Source organism: Puma concolor, chromosome E2, assembly GCF_028749965.1.
Source record: "Puma concolor isolate L17-30 chromosome E2, mPumCon1.1.hap2, whole genome shotgun sequence".
Taxonomy (NCBI): domain Eukaryota; kingdom Metazoa; phylum Chordata; class Mammalia; order Carnivora; family Felidae; genus Puma; species Puma concolor.
In genome coordinates this window covers 34,326,693-34,344,561 of record NC_141681.1, presented here as the reverse complement: position 1 = coordinate 34,344,561, position 17,869 = coordinate 34,326,693, and the positions used below count along the sequence as shown (strand labels likewise).

Genomic DNA, 17,869 nt, shown 5'->3' with positions numbered 1-17,869 from the left:
GACCTGAGCCAAAGTCGGCCGCTTAACCGACTGAGCCACCCAGGCGCCCCTAAGTGTATTTATATTTAAAAAGTGTAAATAAAAATTTGGATATCTATTTAACAGTTTATAGTCACACAGAGGATGTTGCTGTCCTCTCTTACTTTGTGTCCTTAAAAAAATTCTTCATACAGCTGACCCTTGAACAACATGGGGGTTAGGGGACCCAACTCCCCACGCTGGTAAAAATCCACATGTAACTTTGGACCCCCCAAAAACTTAACTGCTAAGAGCTTTCTGTTGACTGGATTACTGATAACATAAATAGTTGATTAGCACATATTTTGTATGTTATATATATCATATACTACTATATTCTTACAATAAAGTAAGCTAGAGGAAAGAAAATGTTAAGAAAATCATAAGGAAAATACGGTACAGTATTGTGTAAAATTGTGTAAAAGAGGAGCCACGCAGTTTAAACCTGTGTTGTTCAAGGGTCAGCTGTAATTGAAATTTTGTAGATCAAGCAACTCGATATTTTAACTCTTATCTAGAATGGCCATTAAAAAACTTTCATAGATGCTCATTATGGAAATAAATTTATCTATTTTAGAAGTTCGGAGTTGTGTATGTTAAGTTTTCTTAGAACAAAACAGCTTATAAAAAGCTAATAATTTGAAAACCCAGTTCTGTACATACAGTTTGCTGACCTGAGTTTTCTAATACAGAGTGCAAATAGAGCCTTTTTTTAAATAAAATTTTTAAAAAAAGTTTATTTATTTATTTTGGTGGAGGGGGAAGGGGCAGAGAGAGAAGGAGAGAAACAGAATCCCAAGCAGGCTCCAAGCTTAGCATGGAGCCCAACATGTGGCTTGATCCCACCACCGCAAGACATGGCCTGAGCCGAAATCAAGAGTTGAAAGCTTAACTGACTGAGCCACCCAGGTGCCCCAAGCTTTTTTTTTTTTTAAGAGAATTTCTAATATCTTCTATAAACCATCCAGTGATTTTTTATTTGAGAATAATTCTCAGGTTTTAACTTCTCTTGGTAGGTTGTTTTATGGGCTATTTGCAAAACTGACCAATAATACCAATAATTAACAGACTTAAGAGAGCAGGTTTCTTATTAGGAACAATTTGCCGATACACCTGACATTAATCATAAGGACCGAGTTGGAAACTGTTGTCCAAAGTACAAAATGTTGAGAAAGGTCCAAAGTACAAAAGGTTGAGAAAGGTTTTTTGTTACCTGATTTCAAAATTCTCAACCAATAGAAATGATAATATACATTGTATGAGGCTCCGTGCTAAATATGTGAAGTATCTAGAAGACCAAGCAGACTGTGTAGTACGTAGTAATCAGAACACTCAAGAGTTTTTCTGTCCGTATGAGGAGGTCAAGACCTCAAGTCTAGTAACCTTTCCCATCCCCTGGTGTGTTATTTAACTTGGTCCACATATTTTAATTTTGCCTTTCTTCTCTTTTAGGTACCTATTATTAAATTGACAGATTCTTTTACTGAAGTGAAAGTTGATATCAGCTTTAATGTACAGAATGGCGTGCGAGCAGCTGACCTCATCAAAGATTTTACCAAGGTCAGAGAAGGCATAGTGTTTATGCAGTGAAACTACTAGGAGTGGAGTTTTGCTTTGTGATTCTGTCGTGGTGTCCTGATATGCATTGCTAAACTATACTTATGTGTGTATTGCTGACAATTGCCTCTTTTCTGTGGGATGGTTTTACTTTCCTTGAATCTGCTTGTAATAATCAGTAATTTATAACGTGACTTAAGGTTAAGGGTTGGGAAAGTGTTTTGAAGAACTTCTCTGCTCTAGATCCTTCCTTTTAGGGAGACAAGGGCTGAAATCGTGCCAAACAGTTGATTCTTGTCATCTGCTTTAATCTCTTAAGAGTTTAGGTGAAGCACCTCCGTAGGCCCCCAAATCACCTGTAAGGTAGTTCCTGCAGGTTTCCTGACTTTGTCTTGAAGTGATAGAATGTCTGTTTTCATTGGTTCTGTCAAGATGGGGTAGAATTTGTCAACATCTTCAAAGCATTCACGTGCTTAGACGTGTCAGCCTTTTTCTCATTAAGCTAAAAATGTTAACTGCTTTGGTTTATGTAGAATATCTTTTTTGTCCGTTCACAATACTTTTATCAGCTCTACAGATTCACCTTTTTCTCTTCATGTAAGAAACAAATTTAACTACTTTGTCATGTTGTAAACATTATATTCTCATGTAAATGTGCAGAGTATAGAAAAGCAGAAAAAGAAAAATACTGTCCATAATCCCACTCTTTTTGGAGGTGTTGGATGTATGTAAATTTTCTTTTTCCCAGAAAGGAAACCTTTTTAAAATTGAGAATAATGTGCATGATAGAAAACTTACCACTATCAAAGGAAAACGAAAAGCAAGTCACTTTATACCTTATATGCTTAGATCGGTTTCATGGGATTTGCCATCATCAACCTTTTTTTTTTTTTAAATTTTTTAAAAAACATTAAAAATGTTTATTTAAGAGAGAGAGCAAGAGGGAGTACGTGTGCTATCGGGGGAGGGGCAGAGAGAGAGGGAGACACAGAGTCTGAACCAGGCTCCAGGCTCCAAGCTGTCAGCATAGAGCCTGACATGGGGCTCGGACTCACAAACTGTGAGATCATGACCTGAGCCGAAGTCAGACACTTAACTGACTGAGCCACCCAGGCACCCCAGTCATCCTCTTTTTTGCTTGTTTATCCTCTTGAAATTTTTAACAAAAGGAATAGCATGCTATGTACACATTGTCTTATACTTAATGTATCAGCACAGACAGGTTTCCTTCATTCTTTTCCTTGACGACACAATAGTCTTTTGTCAGCACATGTCATGCTTTGTGTAGCATTCCTCTAGTGATGTTTCTAGGGTTTTTTGCTATTGTAGAAAGTGCTTGAACATCCTTCCATACCTGCCATCTTTCTTTACACTTGTAAAATGTTTGTAGGAAGATTCTGGAAGTGGAATTTCACAGTCAAAGGATACATGCAGATCAAAGTCTGTTGGAAATGTGCCTGATTGTTCTTTAAAGAGACTATTTACAACTTCAACCATAACGTTTAAAAATGATTATTTCTCCATAGATTTGTAGTTATTTCTCATGCTTGCAGACTTTGACATGATTTGCAAAAGTAGAGACTTTTTTCTTTTGGAAGCAGTACCAGTGTGTGTTCAGAGTGTCAAGAACAAACTACAAGTCACTAGTAGTTCTACTACTCCTCGGTGATGGCTGTTAAGACTTCTTTCTAGATGTTTGGGCCTGCTGTATTCCCCTCAGCGTCCTTAGCTAGGCCCTGGCTTGTGGAGAGCACTTAATGAGTATGTGCATGAGTGAAGGATGGACTCACACTCTTCATGTTTGCCAGCTCAGGTGTCCTCACCATCTCTGTAAAGCGTGGTCACCTGCCCACATGGAAGGCGGCAGGCAGGACCCTGAGTGCCCCTGCTCCTGGGCTGTGCACCGTCTTCTGAAGGACCCTGGTCTGTTTGGTGGAGGGCCACCTAAGAAAAGTGATTCTTTAAAACCCCACTGATGTAGTACTTTACAAGTTGAGAATTGTTGTGTACTGTTGGTGTTAACCTGTTTACAAGTGAATTATCATATGGTAATGGCCATAAATCAGTGTCATCAAATATATATTGCTAGTGTTTCTGTCCCATAGTGAGTGCTTGGATGCCATTATTTACATCTACATGTTTTAGATCCTTCGTTGTGAGGAGAAAATCCTTAATTATTTATAGCTTACTTTTTTATAGCTTGCTCTGAAAATAGAAAATAAAGTGTGTTGGATATCTCCACTAAAGTCTATTAATATAAGGACCCAGTTTATGCTCCTGTTGATGCTTAGCACGATTACTGATGTAGGAGTTCACTGAAAATACAATTTTCTTTTTCAGAAATATCCTGTATTACCGTACTTGGTTTTAGTATTGAAACAATTCTTATTACAGAGGGACCTTAATGAAGTATTTACAGGTGGAATTGGTTCTTATAGTCTCTTTTTAATGGCAGTCAGTTTCCTTCAGGTAAGTTGTATGATTATATATCATGCCTCGTGTACACTAAAATAAGATTAATCCATCAGGAAATCATTTTGGAAAAAAATTTAAATCAAGCTCTAATTGGAATGCTTCCCTTAATTACTTATGATTTTTCACTTTAAAATGGGACTCTTTATAATTTTATAAATAAGTATTTTTAAATCTCAGGAAATAATTTTTGGTTTGTTTTTAACCCCATATGTTCTAGTGGTTTTAAGAATTTTCACTGAAATTTTAACATGCTTAGGTATGGCGTGCTTTTTGTAAGTGTAAGTGGTAGTATAAATGTCAAAAATAGTATCTTCTAAGCAACAAATCTTGGAAGTTTAGCTGGAATGGAGATCTGCTATCTGGGTGGAGTGATTTAGAAGTCTTAATGTTGTCTGTGAATGTGTTCATGAGCCGCAGTGCTGTCAACGGCCCGACTCCGCTAATGAGTCAGAATGATTCCCTGACGTTTTGGGCCAAGCCAGCCCTGTTAGCATCCTAGGGCAGCTGTGAAATTCAGCCTTGAATTTTGTAAATAAATTGTCCCCCACCAGTTCTGTACCAGTGGGGCTTTAGTGTTGTCTGAAGCAGTACAGCCTGCCGTTACTCCAGTTCCCTGTTGGCTGCTAGCCTAACCAGAATTCTAATAGTATTGTTTTATAGGAGTGAGGATGTCTCTTATTTTACCCACCTTGATAATTGAGAGAAAATCCAATATAATTTCTTTTTTTTTTTTTTTCCTGGTTTTAGTTACATCCCAGGGAAGATGCTTGCATCCCCAATACAAACTATGGTGTTCTTTTAATAGAATTTTTTGAATTATACGGACGACACTTCAATTATTTAAAGACTGGCATCCGGATAAAGGATGGTGGTTCGTATGTGGCCAAAGATGAAGTACAGAAAAATATGCTTGATGGCTACAGGCCATCGATGCTTTATATTGAAGATCCTTTACAACCAGGTATTGAAATTAGGTAAATTTGTGGGCATTCAAAGAAAGGGCATTGCCACTGTTGTACTTTAAACTCTTTTTAGAAGAGGGGCACCTGGCTGGCTTAGTAGGTGGAGCGTATGACTTGATCTTGGGGTCAGGAGTTCGAGCCCATGTTGGGTGTAGGGATTACTTAAATAAATAAATAAATCTTTTTAAAAAGCCCCACAACTCACTCACTTTCTCTCTCTCTCTCTCTCTCTCTCTCTTTCTTTATAGGTTGTTTTATTTTTTAAACATTTATTACATTTATTAATTTTTGAGAGACAGAGACAGAGTGCAAACGGGGGAGGGGCAGAGAGAGAGAGGGGGACAGAATCCAAAGCAGCCTCCAGGCTCCAAGGCTGTCAGCACAGAGCCTGATGTGGGGCTTGAACTCACGAGCTGTGAGATCATGACCTGAGCTAAAGTCGGATGCTTAACCGACTGAGCCACCCAGGCGCCCCTCCACAACTCTCTTTAGAGAGTGAAAATAAAAAATTAACTTCGAATTGTACTCATTATTTTTCCTCAGAATATCTTGCAAGAAAACATGAAAACACAACACACACGCCAGAAAAACACGCTGCATATTCCCAGTGAGCTGGGAGTAGAGGCCGTTTGGCCCTGAGAGGCAAAGGAGTATAGATACTAGCTGTTGGTTTGGGTGGCTTGTGCGCGTCTCCAGTTTGCAGGCCTTTTTCTTCTTTGTCGTGACCTTGTTGGCCCTGATTTTAGCCCATTGGCAGTCAGGGCTTTGAGCGAGGTTCCTGAAGCCCTACGAGGCAATAAACATGGTAATACAGCTCAGAAATGATGAGCAGAAGGGTTCAGAGAGCCTGTTTTCCTTTTGAGCCCCTTCTTTCCTCTTTTAATTTTGCGCAGTCTCCCTGTGCCTTTTCCAGCTTCATGGTGGCTTGAAAGGGAACAGCAGATTCCTTCCTTGCTGTGATGGGGTTGTGTTTGTTTGCTTGTATCCTAGTTTTTCTGGGCAGTATTTTTTCTTGCTACCATTGTAGGATATTTAGATTCTGTATTACCAGACTTCAGTGGAGATGCTTTTAGTCGTTTGCTTCACTGTGTTAACTTTGAAAATGATTAAGGAAAGGGAGTTAAGAGAGTAGTCATCTAGGGGCCCTTCTCTGGCTTATTGTGCCGTATTATAAACCTTAATAGTTCTGCGTGTTCATTCATGGAGGAAATGTTTATCAGGAAGCTTCTCTACGTAAAGGGCACAAAGATTTTCAGCAAGATGCTCCTTGCTTTAGGAGCTTATAATTTAGTGCTGGAGATATTTATATAGCTAATAGAAACAAAAGACAGGGATATCTCATTTAGCTTGGTTTCACTCTTAGGAGAGAGCAGGCAGTTAACTCCTTTGTTTGCATGACTGTATGTGAGATAGTCCCTGTGGGGCCAGAATACATTGAGGCAATTTATATGCCATAATGTACTTACTGCAGGAAACACACATTCAGAGCCTGGGGAGTTGTGGGGATGGCCACCCGCCCTGCCCAGATTCTTTGTGCAACTGTATAAGGAAAGCAATTGCCTTTGCTCTTCTGGAAGAGGGCCTGTGCACATTTAGTTCTTATTAAGCACTGGTCACGCTTACTATCTTCTATATATGTTTCTTTTAAAGGTAATGATGTTGGAAGGAGTTCATATGGGGCCATGCAAGTGAAACAGGCCTTTGATTATGCCTATGTTGTTTTGAGTCATGCTGTATCACCAATAGCGAAATACTATCCCAACAATGAAACGGAGAGGTAAAGGCTTAACTAAAGACAGCCCTTTGGGTCAAAATTGGTTGTGGCTTCGTATCTCCGAATTAACGTACTCCCTCTTTTTTCTTTAAACGCATGCAGCATATTAGGTAGAATAATTAGAGTAACGGACGAAGTTGCCACGTACAGAGATTGGATATCAAAACAGTGGGGCTTGCAGAATAGGCCTGAGCCTTCATGCAATGGTAAGAGTTTTTCATTGATTGATTGACCGAACATTAGTGGCTCTTCTGTGTTGTGTGTGTTTAATGGGAAGAAACGTTTTCCAATCTTTTGCCACTCTTTCAGGAAATGGTGTTACCTTGATAGTAGATACTCAGCAGTTAGATAAATGTAATAATAATCTATCTGAAGAAAATGAAGCCCTTGGAAAATGTAGAAGTAAAACTTCGGAATCTCTTAGTAAACACTCTTCAAACTCTTCATCAGGTCCAGTGTCTTCCTCTTCTGCCACACAGTCCAGCTCTAGTGATGTCGTAAGTATGAGGACGTGGCTTTTCTGAACCTATGCTTAGGAGTTCTGTTGGGGGGATAGCTGTCTAGAGGGCTAAACTTAATTCCTTTTCTTATTTATTACTGGGAAATTTTAATAACTTATATTGATTGTACATGTCCCCAACATTGGATTAAAATTTTGAAGCATACAGCAAAAGTGAGAGAATTTTAGTGAACATCCATATACATCGCCATTAGACTCTGCCATTAACATGTTACGTACTTATCCCATAGCTAGCCATCCATCCATCCCTCTATCCACTAATTCATCTTATCCTTTGATACATTTCAAAGTAAACTACAAACATCGGTACACTTCTCCTAAAATACTCTAGTGTGCTCATTACTGACCAGCATTCAGTATTTGGTTTGTTTTTTCTTTTGATACAAAATTGACGTACAAAGAAATCTAAATTGTGCATCAGTGAATGTTAACACTGTGTGCACATGTGTGACCCCAACTATAACAAAGTACAGACTGTTACCATCATCCCAGAGAGGTCCTTCATGATGCTTTCCAGTCAGTCCCGAATTCCACCCCAGAGGTAACCACTCTTAAGATTTTCTAATACCACAGATTAGTTTGGCCTGTTCCAGAATTTCACATAAGTGGAATCATTGTCGTGTATACTCCTTTGTGTAGGGCTTCTTCCACTCAGTAATGTTTTTGAACTTCTTGATTGAATTTTTTTAAGTTGAGGTATAATTCACATAACATAAAGTTCACTATTTTAAAATACACAGTTCAGTGGTTTTCAGTATATTCAGTGTTGTGCAGCCATTGCCACTAAGTCCAGTATATTGCCATCGCTCCTGAAAGAAACCCATCAGCCACCTCTAACCATTTCTCCCTCCCCGAATCCCTCGGCAGCCCCACCTCTGCTTTCTGACTCTAACTTACAGTTATACCTACAGTTACTGTTCCTCATCAGGGTTAATTGTGAGTGTGCTTCCTTGAGATATAAAATGGGCTTACCCATTATTTGAATTTTGACTTTATTAAGTCTGTGACATATAGAGTAATCTAACTGTGGAAGGGACATCATTTTATGTTGTTGGCGATGACCACGGATCGTAATGGAATCATGAATCCTCATATGCACCATCTACCTGCGTGCCTTTTTCCTTCCTAGGGGAGAGTTCTAGAGGACGGAGCTGAGCTAGAGGTCACAGACACAGTGGGGCAGACACAAAGACAGCCTCAAGAGCGAGCTTTAGGGACTATGAGTGTGAAGGTGAAGGGTAGACCTGAGCAGAGAAGTAGCACAGTTGTGTCCCAGGCAGCCCAGAAACAGGTGGGGCTCAGCCTGTCGTCTCTGGGAAGTTCTTAACCACGCGGGGTGTTCGGTTGGAGCACTCACTGATTGTTTATCACAGATGCGCAGAAATTGAGCCTTTTGAATCAGTCGTTTTGTATTTGGTTGAAGACGTTGAGTCCGGGACCTGGGGCCTTATCTTTGCCGTGCTCTTTGCACTGTACCGTGGTTCATTTCCTATCAGTGGAGGTGCAGATAAACTTGGACCTCTGTGAGCCCCTTCCAGGCTTATTAACAAGGTCAGGTCTAGACAATAGGTTTAACAACGAGCAGAAACCTTCTGATAAAATAAGCCACCTAAGATGTTTGGAGGGAAATTTGTGGAGGCAACTCAAGCGGTTAATTTTGTCAATTCGTCAAGGTGCTTCCCTTAACTCCCAAATGGCTAAATTTAGTCTAAAAGATGAATATCTGAATTACTAATACGTCACATAATAACTCATATGACTTATGTTAGGATTCTGATGCGACACCATGCAAAACCCCGAAACAGCTGCTCTGCCGTCCGTCCACTGGGAACCGGGTAGGGTCGCAGGATGTGTCCTTGGAATCATCCCAGGCGGTTGGGAAAATGCAGAGCACCCAGACCAGTAACACCTCCAACAGCACCAACAAATCTCAGGTGTGTGGAATTTGTGTGTTTTTAATTGTTCATATTCAATACAGACTATTTAGAATTTCTCAAGCGTGAATATATATACACATTGTGGGTTTGAAGAAAACTCTAGGTTGGAAGAACAAACCTGTTTTGTTCTAAGAGGTTCCAAAGCACAATGCTTCCTGTAACAGGGTGTCCTGAAGATCATTATGAGACGCCACTGTAATGTAAACCTTTGTGGGCATTTAGCGACTGGTCCTCATAAGACGTCCCGGCCACCCCACCTTAGTACAGATTCAGCATTTAAACAATTGCACTGAGTTTTTAAAAGATTAGTTGTACTTGAAGTAAGCCCACTATAAGCTTTTGCATGACCTTATGGCAATGTTTTGCACATCTGGGAGTAATATATCCTTCTTTTATATTTTCTTTTCTTTATTTTTAATGTTTATTTACCTTTTTGATATTAAAATAATTTTTTAATGTTTATTTATTTTTGAGAGAGAGAGAGAGAGAGAGAGCAAGCAGGGGAGGGGCAGAGAAACAGGGAGACACAGAATCAGAAGCAGGCTCCGGGCTCCGAGCTGTCAGCATAGAGCCCGACGCGGGGCTCGAACCCATGGACTGCGAGATCATGACCTGAGCTGGAGTCAGACGCCCAACCGACTGAGCCACCCAGGCACCCTCACCTTTTTTATATTTTAATATTCAGTACCTAGTTGCTTGTGTTGAAATGATCAGATAGTGGGTCAGCTGTCGATGAACATCAGCTTTGACTTAGGCCACAGAGAATACTCTATTTTCAGTTTTGTAGTTGTCTAAAATTTTATTAATCATGAGTAAGGAATCAAAATGAGGAAAGAAGCCATTTCATACTGGGCTCTGACCCAAGGCCATCTCACCCTCTCTCCGTACGGTGGAGACCCTGGGGAAGGCCTCTTGGAGTAGAGATGGACTGTTACGTCGGTCACCTCATGCCTGACTCCCAGAATCTACTTTACCTATACAGCCTTGGTCATGTGCACCAAACACACATCCATGTAGAAACAGCAACAAAGTGACAGGTGATAGCAGGATGTAAGATGACCGTGACCTGACAGTGATCAGGGGTCCGTGATGACCCCTGACCTGGCAGCACACCTTTGTGTCTAAGAGCTTCTTCGGTAATGCTGTTTATTATGTGGTATATTGATGGATAGGTTCCTTGAGAAAAGTTTCACATTCCATATACTCTGAAGAGGGAAGAGGACAAGGCAAGGAAGGCAATGGTCTGTGTTTTCCAGTGTTTCCATGAAAAAAAAGAAACAAAAGTTTTAGAGCTCAGGAGAGTGAATCCCTGAAGTATCGTTTTTTGCCTGCTGGGTAACTTGGCATATTCCTCATTTGAAAGCTCCCTGAGTCAGGTCTTAGTGATTGCTCCGCTGAATTCACAATACTGATGTCTCTTTGACCGCTTTCTTTCTCTGCAGCATGGATCAGCAAGGCTCTTTCGTTCTTCCAGCAAAGGCTTCCAAGGTACAACTCAAACAAGCCATGGTTCCTTGATGACAAACAAACAGCATCAAGGCAAATCAAATAATCAGTATTACCATGGCAAAAAGAGGAAACACAAGAGGGATGCCCCCCTCTCAGACCTTTGTAGATAGTCGGCGTTGTGCGATGGACTGTCTTCTGTGTGCAATGGTCTCATGCTCAGGACAGTTGGATAGGGACTCCTGGCGCTCGGGAGCCTTACACTGTTCAGACTTTGATTTAGCAACTGCGTTTTTTCCCAGCTCGCCACGGAATGGATCATGAAGACTGACAACTGCAAAAACAAAAAGCAAGCAAAAAAGGGGGAAAAAAAAAAGGCTGCTCATTTGATAAGTCATATGCTACAACAGGGTCATTTTAAGATTTAAAGCTTGAATGTAAAATAAATATATTTCTCATTGGCTTTATGCAGAGTTATAGGGAATAATATTCAGTGTGGGTAGGGTGATAGGAACAAAAACCAATTTCAGAGGATGGGGTGGGGAAAGAAAACAAAAGTATCTTATAGGAAGTCCAGATTCCAAAGGGGAAAGTGATCTGTGCATGTTTTCTTTTTTTTTTTTTTTAATATTTTTGCATATATTTACCATTTTATTGTGTGTATATATAGATGACCATATAGGAAATTGATATTTGTAATAGTGGATTTGTTAATACTTTTTACATAACATTACTGTTTAAATTGTAAACAGATTTTTCTCAGGATTAGTTTCAAAAATAATCTGAATTGTCATCTTAACATCCATATATAGGGAAGTGATTAGTTCTATTACTCAATTTGTTTTCCTCAGCATTGAAATGACTTACTCTAGAACCCTTGTGACCTGCTGCAAAAATTTTTCCTCTAAAGAAAAGGTTTATGGTGGCAAATGACGTTTTATTTTGTAAAAAAAAAGAAAAAAAAAAGAAAAAAAGAAAAGAAAAAAGAAAAAAAGAAAGAAAGAAAAAAAGAAAAAAACGTACTATGTACTTTTGTGTAAACACTGAAAAGCTCTAGTCATCTCTAAGAATTAACTTGCAACTGTTTTCTATAGTGCTGTCGTCTTGGGCAATGGGCAATTACATGACTTTGTGTTTGTTTCCTTTGCAGTCTTGTTTTGTTTTGTTTTTCTTCCTAATAGGGGAAAAAAAAAAAAAAAGGCCGCCCGCGTCTGGTCCCATTCCTGTTGCGGTGAAACCCCGAGTCCCACAGACTTTGCATGCTGGCTCCCAACCCTGTGTGCAGCGTGTGCTTGGTTCTCTCGTCTCTTCTTCTTTTCTAAATCCATGCTTAACTACTGTGGGAGAGATTAACTGTAAACAGCTTTAATTAAATCATACTTATAAAAAACTATTTTCTTATACTCCACTTTATGCTTTTGGTATTGTTGATCTTTAAAAATTAAATGGTCTTTGATAATGGATCTATTTTGTATTGCCTTATTAAGACCAAATACTTCTTGTCATCCCATTCTTTATCCTCTCCTTCCATGGAATTGTTATCTTTAATTAAAACTTTTTAAAACATTGGCTTGTTTCAATCATACTGTAAATTTTGGTTGTGGTCAGCTTTGAGCGCAAATGAGATGTATAATTCTGTTACCCATCACATGTTGAGTCTGAAACTCGGGAATGTTGACTATAATAGGATGTAAGTGACATTTCTGAAAATGCTCTCTTTCAATGTGAAGGCTCTTGTGTTTAGCATCAGTGTATGTGGCTCTGTTAATTACAGCCATTTGGGAAATGAGATTCTTTTATATATATACATATAAAGTACTATTGGCTTTTAGGAATTTCTTTTATATACATTTATGAAATACTGAAGACCAATCAGATCATTAATGGACACTTAGTGCAACTTTTTATAAAGAAAATAATGCTAAAGTAAGACCAAAACTGATGTTATCACTGAAATTGACAGTTTTCAATATGTTCGTATTTTAATTCACAATGGGAAAATGTGTTCCACAACTGGAAACTCATGATACTTGTGTAAATCGTGGAAAATTTTAAATGTGATGTTATTTTGACAATGTTTTAAATTTTAGAGTCACATTTTATTCTGATCAGAATTTTTATCAAGATGTTGAGCTTTTGTGTTTTGAAACTAGTTTGTCATAACATATTGTGCTTAATCACAGTATTTATTTTCTAGGACTATTGTGAATGTGTAGACTTATGTTTACTGCTAAGGGAACAATTATTTATAAAATGATATTAAATCCAGTATTAGCTGCCTATTTCAGACACTTAATACTTGCAGAGATCCATTGTTACATTTACCACACTGAAGTTTTGTTTTGTTTTGTTTTGTTTTGTTTTAAGAATCACCCTCATTGTTGAAAGTAAATGTACTCTTAGGGTGCAGATATTAGCGTTCCAATAAGCATGTGATTATATTAAGGTGGTGGTAGCGGGAAGATAATCTTGATTCCATTGGGAATCTTAGGTTTTCGTAAATTTATTGGGAAAATAGTTTTTCCTGTACTGCTGAAGTTTCTTTTTGGTAAACAGTATCTTTCTAAAAGAAAAAGCATGAAGGAGAAATTGAGGTGTGTACATATCCTCAAATGACCAGCATTGTATTCGTGAATACTGTGTATCTTGCAATGAACAGTGTGGAAGCTGTTCATTTTTCAATCTGAAGTAAAATACTTTCAAGAACTTTTAGTTTGCCTGCTCATTTGTTTTGTACATTTCATCTCTGTATTTGACTCCTGTCTTTTTTTCTCTTTTGAGTTTTAATACTTTCTATGAAGATTTTGTGAGTATATCAGAAATGTGTCATTTAAATATTACAGTCCATCCATACTCATGAGTCATAACCTTCCTTTGCTCGTACTTGTAGAATGGGATTTCACCAATTCTGCCTCACTGTGGTGACATTTCTCGGGGAGTCATGTATATGTGCCTGGTCGGTGTTGGAGCTCCTTGAAAAGTTCTGATAAACATTTCAGTACTGGTTTTCAGAAGTGTTGATGGGTCATAGACACGTCAGCATAAAACTTGAATGGTTATGTTTTGATGACAAAGGTAAATGCATTTTTTCCTGCAGTTTTGAGGTGTCCGTGAAGGAGCCTGGTTTTTAGCGTCTTTGTCTTGTTTGGAGATGTTGCATGTGGTTTTCAAATCTAGCTTTGCTCTCCGGATCTACTGGTTTTACATACAGTTGCCCTCCAGGCTTCAACAGCCTATTTTTTTTTTTTTTTTTTGTCCTATTTTGAGTGTGTTTTACTTTTACTTGCATTTTGAGCCTGTCATTAATACTTGGGATTATTTGCTCTGGCTCCAGATATTCCTGGGTAAAGTCTTCACAGGGTACAAACATGCATGCGAGGGAGAGCGTTACTAATAGTCTTTCTCCTCTGAAGTCTCGTACCTCCATGTGTTTTCTCGTTCCCTCCCCTGTGTCATGGTTAGTGTGAGTTGTGTTTGTCTTAACCTACGGACTCGTGTCTGGGGTTTCCAGAGCTGTGGGCCAGCCAGGAGAGCGGATGGCCACGGTGAGCTGTAGGGCCCTCTTACTGCGATGGGTTCATTGCAAAGACCTCCTCACTGACTAGGATGTAGTTATCAAGGTTGCTCTGTACAAGTCCCTAGAAATCACCATTATTGGGTATTATTGACCAGTTTTGTTGATTTTTTTTTTGTTCATAGTTACATTTCAATTTTATTTTAATGTGGATGTACAGTTCAAAACTGATCAGTTCCTTTGATTATTACATGCTGTTGATCTCTTAGTGTTTCAGTCACTGACTAGGAATGTTGATAGGAGATTGGTTGCTTCTCAATTAACTTTTCAAGAACTAAATGGGAACCTATAAAAAAAAGACATTCCTAATTTTCCTGTGATAAATATTGAAATGTTAAATTAATGATTAGAAGAGTTTATTCTTATCCATCAGTTCTTGCTCTCTGAGCCCATTTAAATGACTTCGGTTAGTGGAGAGTAACATTCTCATCAAGTATTTTGTGAGGAAAATATTCCATAAATGGCTCTATTGAACTTAATTGAGTAGGAAGTTATATTTAATAGTTACTCTTTATCCTAATTTTCATCAGTGACCTAATTCATCTAGTGATGTATTTAGAGAATGGTGCAGCATCACAGTGGGAACAAAGATGTGTAAAAGCAGTTCTTGGAAGTGATGTCTGTATCTTGCCTCAGCTTCTGGACCTCAAGACTCTATTTTATCAAAATATTTATGGGTGGAATGAACATTAAAAGAACAAATTTTAATATGCTACTTGATATTTAACATAACTGAGAAACTAGTCCGAGTTGACCGTGGAAGTTATTTGCATGGCTCGGAAACTTGATGTGACCCAGAAGCCTTGTTCTTTACCGTCTTCTTGTGAGCTGTTTTAACTTTATGCCTTGAGCACCTTTTTTTTTTTTTCATCAAAGATAATGACCTAAATATCTGTATAAATTGAATGTTGACAGAATTAAGCAGAAGAATTGCTTTATATAAACTCTGCGGATGTATTTGACATCCAGAATTAAATATTTACTTAAGGGCAGTTTTTCAGTTAATACACTGCTAATGTTTGTTTTACTCTTAGGCAGGGTTTTGATTTTAAGTATTTGGCCTTTACATTTTCTACTTAAGTGTATGCCCTATTAAGTGTAACCTAGTCCACAGTCTACTAGCCAGAAGGAGGGAACACCGTAGAAGAGACTGAACCGGACAGATGGAGATAGCACATCCCCTTTGGTGGTTATGAACTTGAGGAATCTCCAGGATTTGCTGAGAGAAATGTTAGCCGTATCGCTAAGAACAGACAATAACAAACAGTCTCTTAATTTGTGTATTTTCAGCGAAAGTGTTTGTTGGTATTTGCACATCATCTTTATTTTTGCATTCTAACATAAGTCTCTGTGGTTCTACACGGCCTTGACTCCTGGTCAAAGCAGCAGTTTCCATGTGGCCTGATTACAGGCCGGGTCTCCGCTAAGAAAACAGTCTGGATAAATTTGTTAGGAGTGTTGTTTTACCTTCAAGATGCTGTAATAATGAGAGCTTGTGAAGTCTCACAAGCTGGGCATTAGCAGAATCGTGTGGTGGGTGGGGAGGGGAGACAGAGGCCTAGGAGAAACTATCGAAGCCAGTGACTTGGTGAAGCTGTCTCTCATGGATTAGTGACCTGTACCTTCCAAAGAGAATGAAATTATTTATTGGTTATCAGCCAGATTCTTTGAGTTGAAATTTATCTCCCCTTTCAACTTGGGTTCTGTGCAGTTCGTGGCTGTTGCCTAAATCATTTTGTGATTACCTTTTATATTTGGTTGCAGTCTGTCATAACCTGTCTCTTTGTCCCTAAACTGAAATCTCCAAAATGGAAGCTCCTGCTCTGGTTTTTACATATTTAAATTTTAAGGAGTCACTTTTTAAAAAAGAGTCTCTTGAAAGTCCTATAATCCTAAAATATTCCAAAGACTTATTACAAGAGTATCAAAGTGTTCACTGCACTCACCACTAAAAAGCACTGTCTTATCGCACAGTGTGGTAAAAGTATAGTTTCTGGATATAAAACGTGAAGGGCTATGGGGATAAACATCTTTTAGTGAAATATACATAGATGTATATATTTAGAAGTTTGGCCCACCAGTGTTTGTTTTTAATAACCTTTTCGTTTATTTCCTCCCTTGATCAGCATTGCCTTCTGTGTTAAGAAATGTGGACTCCTGTGAGGTGCTGGAGGTTTGAGTCATCTTGAAAGCTTTCCACTCTTGTCTAGTTACCGCTGCAGAGGCACTAAGGAATTTACCAGAAAAAGAGATTTGATACAAATGGTTTATGAAATCTCGACATTTCCTGAGGTCATTATCACTGGGCACCAGTTACCAATACTATGAATGAATTGCACACCTGGAAGCTCGCTTTTTGCTTTTTTTTTTTTTTTTTTTTTTTTTAAAGCTCACGACGATTTCTTCAAAGACATCAATTGTTTGCCTCGAAAATTTTATAAATTGCATTTCTACGCACATCTGCCCCCAGTGCTTACCATTGGGCTTATTATTCATAATCTGCAATTCAATAAAGGCTTTGTGCTTTCATTTATCTTCAAAACCTCTGGTATGAGCCTTTATGTAAGACTTGAATGGCTATTAAAAAAATTATCTTGTAATTCTAAAGATGACCCTGTTTAGACCAATGAGAGATTCTTCTGTACATAGATAGCATTTCTGTGGGCTTCCAGCCTTTGTAATGCCAGTCATGGAGTGGGAGATGCTTTAAGATGCTGTTTTCTCTCCTGCACGGGTCTCCACAACCACTGCAAGACTGAAGCCAACTCCCCACAGTCTGCTTACTCGCAAATACCGCCCCATTTGTATCCTTTGCTTTGACGCAAGGGGTTATGCTTGCTGTACTAAGAAGATGAGATACTTTAACCGTAGGTTTTGTGGAGCCACGAGTTACACAGACTAAAAATAGAATAATGAAAATGTTTGGTTCTCCAAAGAACAGAGAAAGAAGTGGGGTTAATAACCAAGTGCAACCAGAGCGTGTTTTCTTCCCAAGGGGGGAGTGTCAGCCCTAGGACTTGGACTGACGGTGGTTGCCTGGAGCCCAGCTGAGTGGTGGTGAAGAAAATCCTGGATAGTTTGCTTCCAGATCATCACAGGCTGACTTCGAGTGAAGAGTAGCTCAGCAGTCTAGACAACAGGCTGGTAAAGCCAGCTCTCCCGCCCCCCTCCCCAGCCTGGTCTCTTCTTGCACATGTACTGGAAATGTCCTTTTTTTTTTTTTTTTTTTTTTTTTTTTTTTAAGAGTATAATCAAAATATCTTGTTAGCATCCCAGAAGTTGGTCAAATGGTAAGTTAGAGAATGAACTGAATATACAGGACGACTTTGTCTATCTACCTAGACACAGTGCATTTACTTAATTTCTCAACTAACCTGTGAATGCTCCATTGTGAAGAAATGTAAATAATATGTAAATATCTAAATGTAAGGATCTGGTTACCCTTCACCCTCTAATCCCACCTAGCTCCGTGGAGCTACCTGCTCTATTTATTTATTTTTATTTTTAGAGGGCGAGAGAGTCCTGAGCAGGCTCCACACTCAGCACAAAGCCCAACACGGGGCTCAATCCCATGCCCCTGGGCTCATGACTTGAGCTGAAATCAAG

General features: G+C 38.9%; 1 protein-coding gene across 3 annotated transcripts in view; it reads left to right on the top strand.

Annotated features, from left to right (window-relative positions):
* The window catches only part of TENT4B (terminal nucleotidyltransferase 4B), a 76,699-nt gene extending 59,894 nt beyond the window's left edge, over positions 1-16,805 (top strand). Inside the window, exons 5-13 of one of the 3 annotated variants that reach the window (XM_086689475.1) lie at positions 1,471-1,578; positions 3,916-4,044; positions 4,798-5,011; positions 6,663-6,789; positions 6,889-6,992; positions 7,096-7,283; positions 9,076-9,240; positions 10,686-10,731; positions 16,390-16,805. In XM_086689475.1, coding sequence (XP_086545601.1) covers positions 1,471-1,578; positions 3,916-4,044; positions 4,798-5,011; positions 6,663-6,789; positions 6,889-6,992; positions 7,096-7,283; positions 9,076-9,240; positions 10,686-10,731; positions 16,390-16,442 — 1,134 coding nt within the window. In that variant the 3' untranslated portion in view covers positions 16,443-16,805. Of the gene's footprint in view, positions 1-1,470; positions 1,579-3,915; positions 4,045-4,797; positions 5,012-6,662; positions 6,790-6,888; positions 6,993-7,095; positions 7,284-9,075; positions 9,241-10,685; positions 13,402-16,389 lie in introns of those variants that run through there. The other 2 variants (XM_086689476.1, XM_086689474.1) reach the window with 2 other exon arrangements.
* The last annotated feature ends 1,064 nt before the right edge of the window (positions 16,806-17,869 follow it).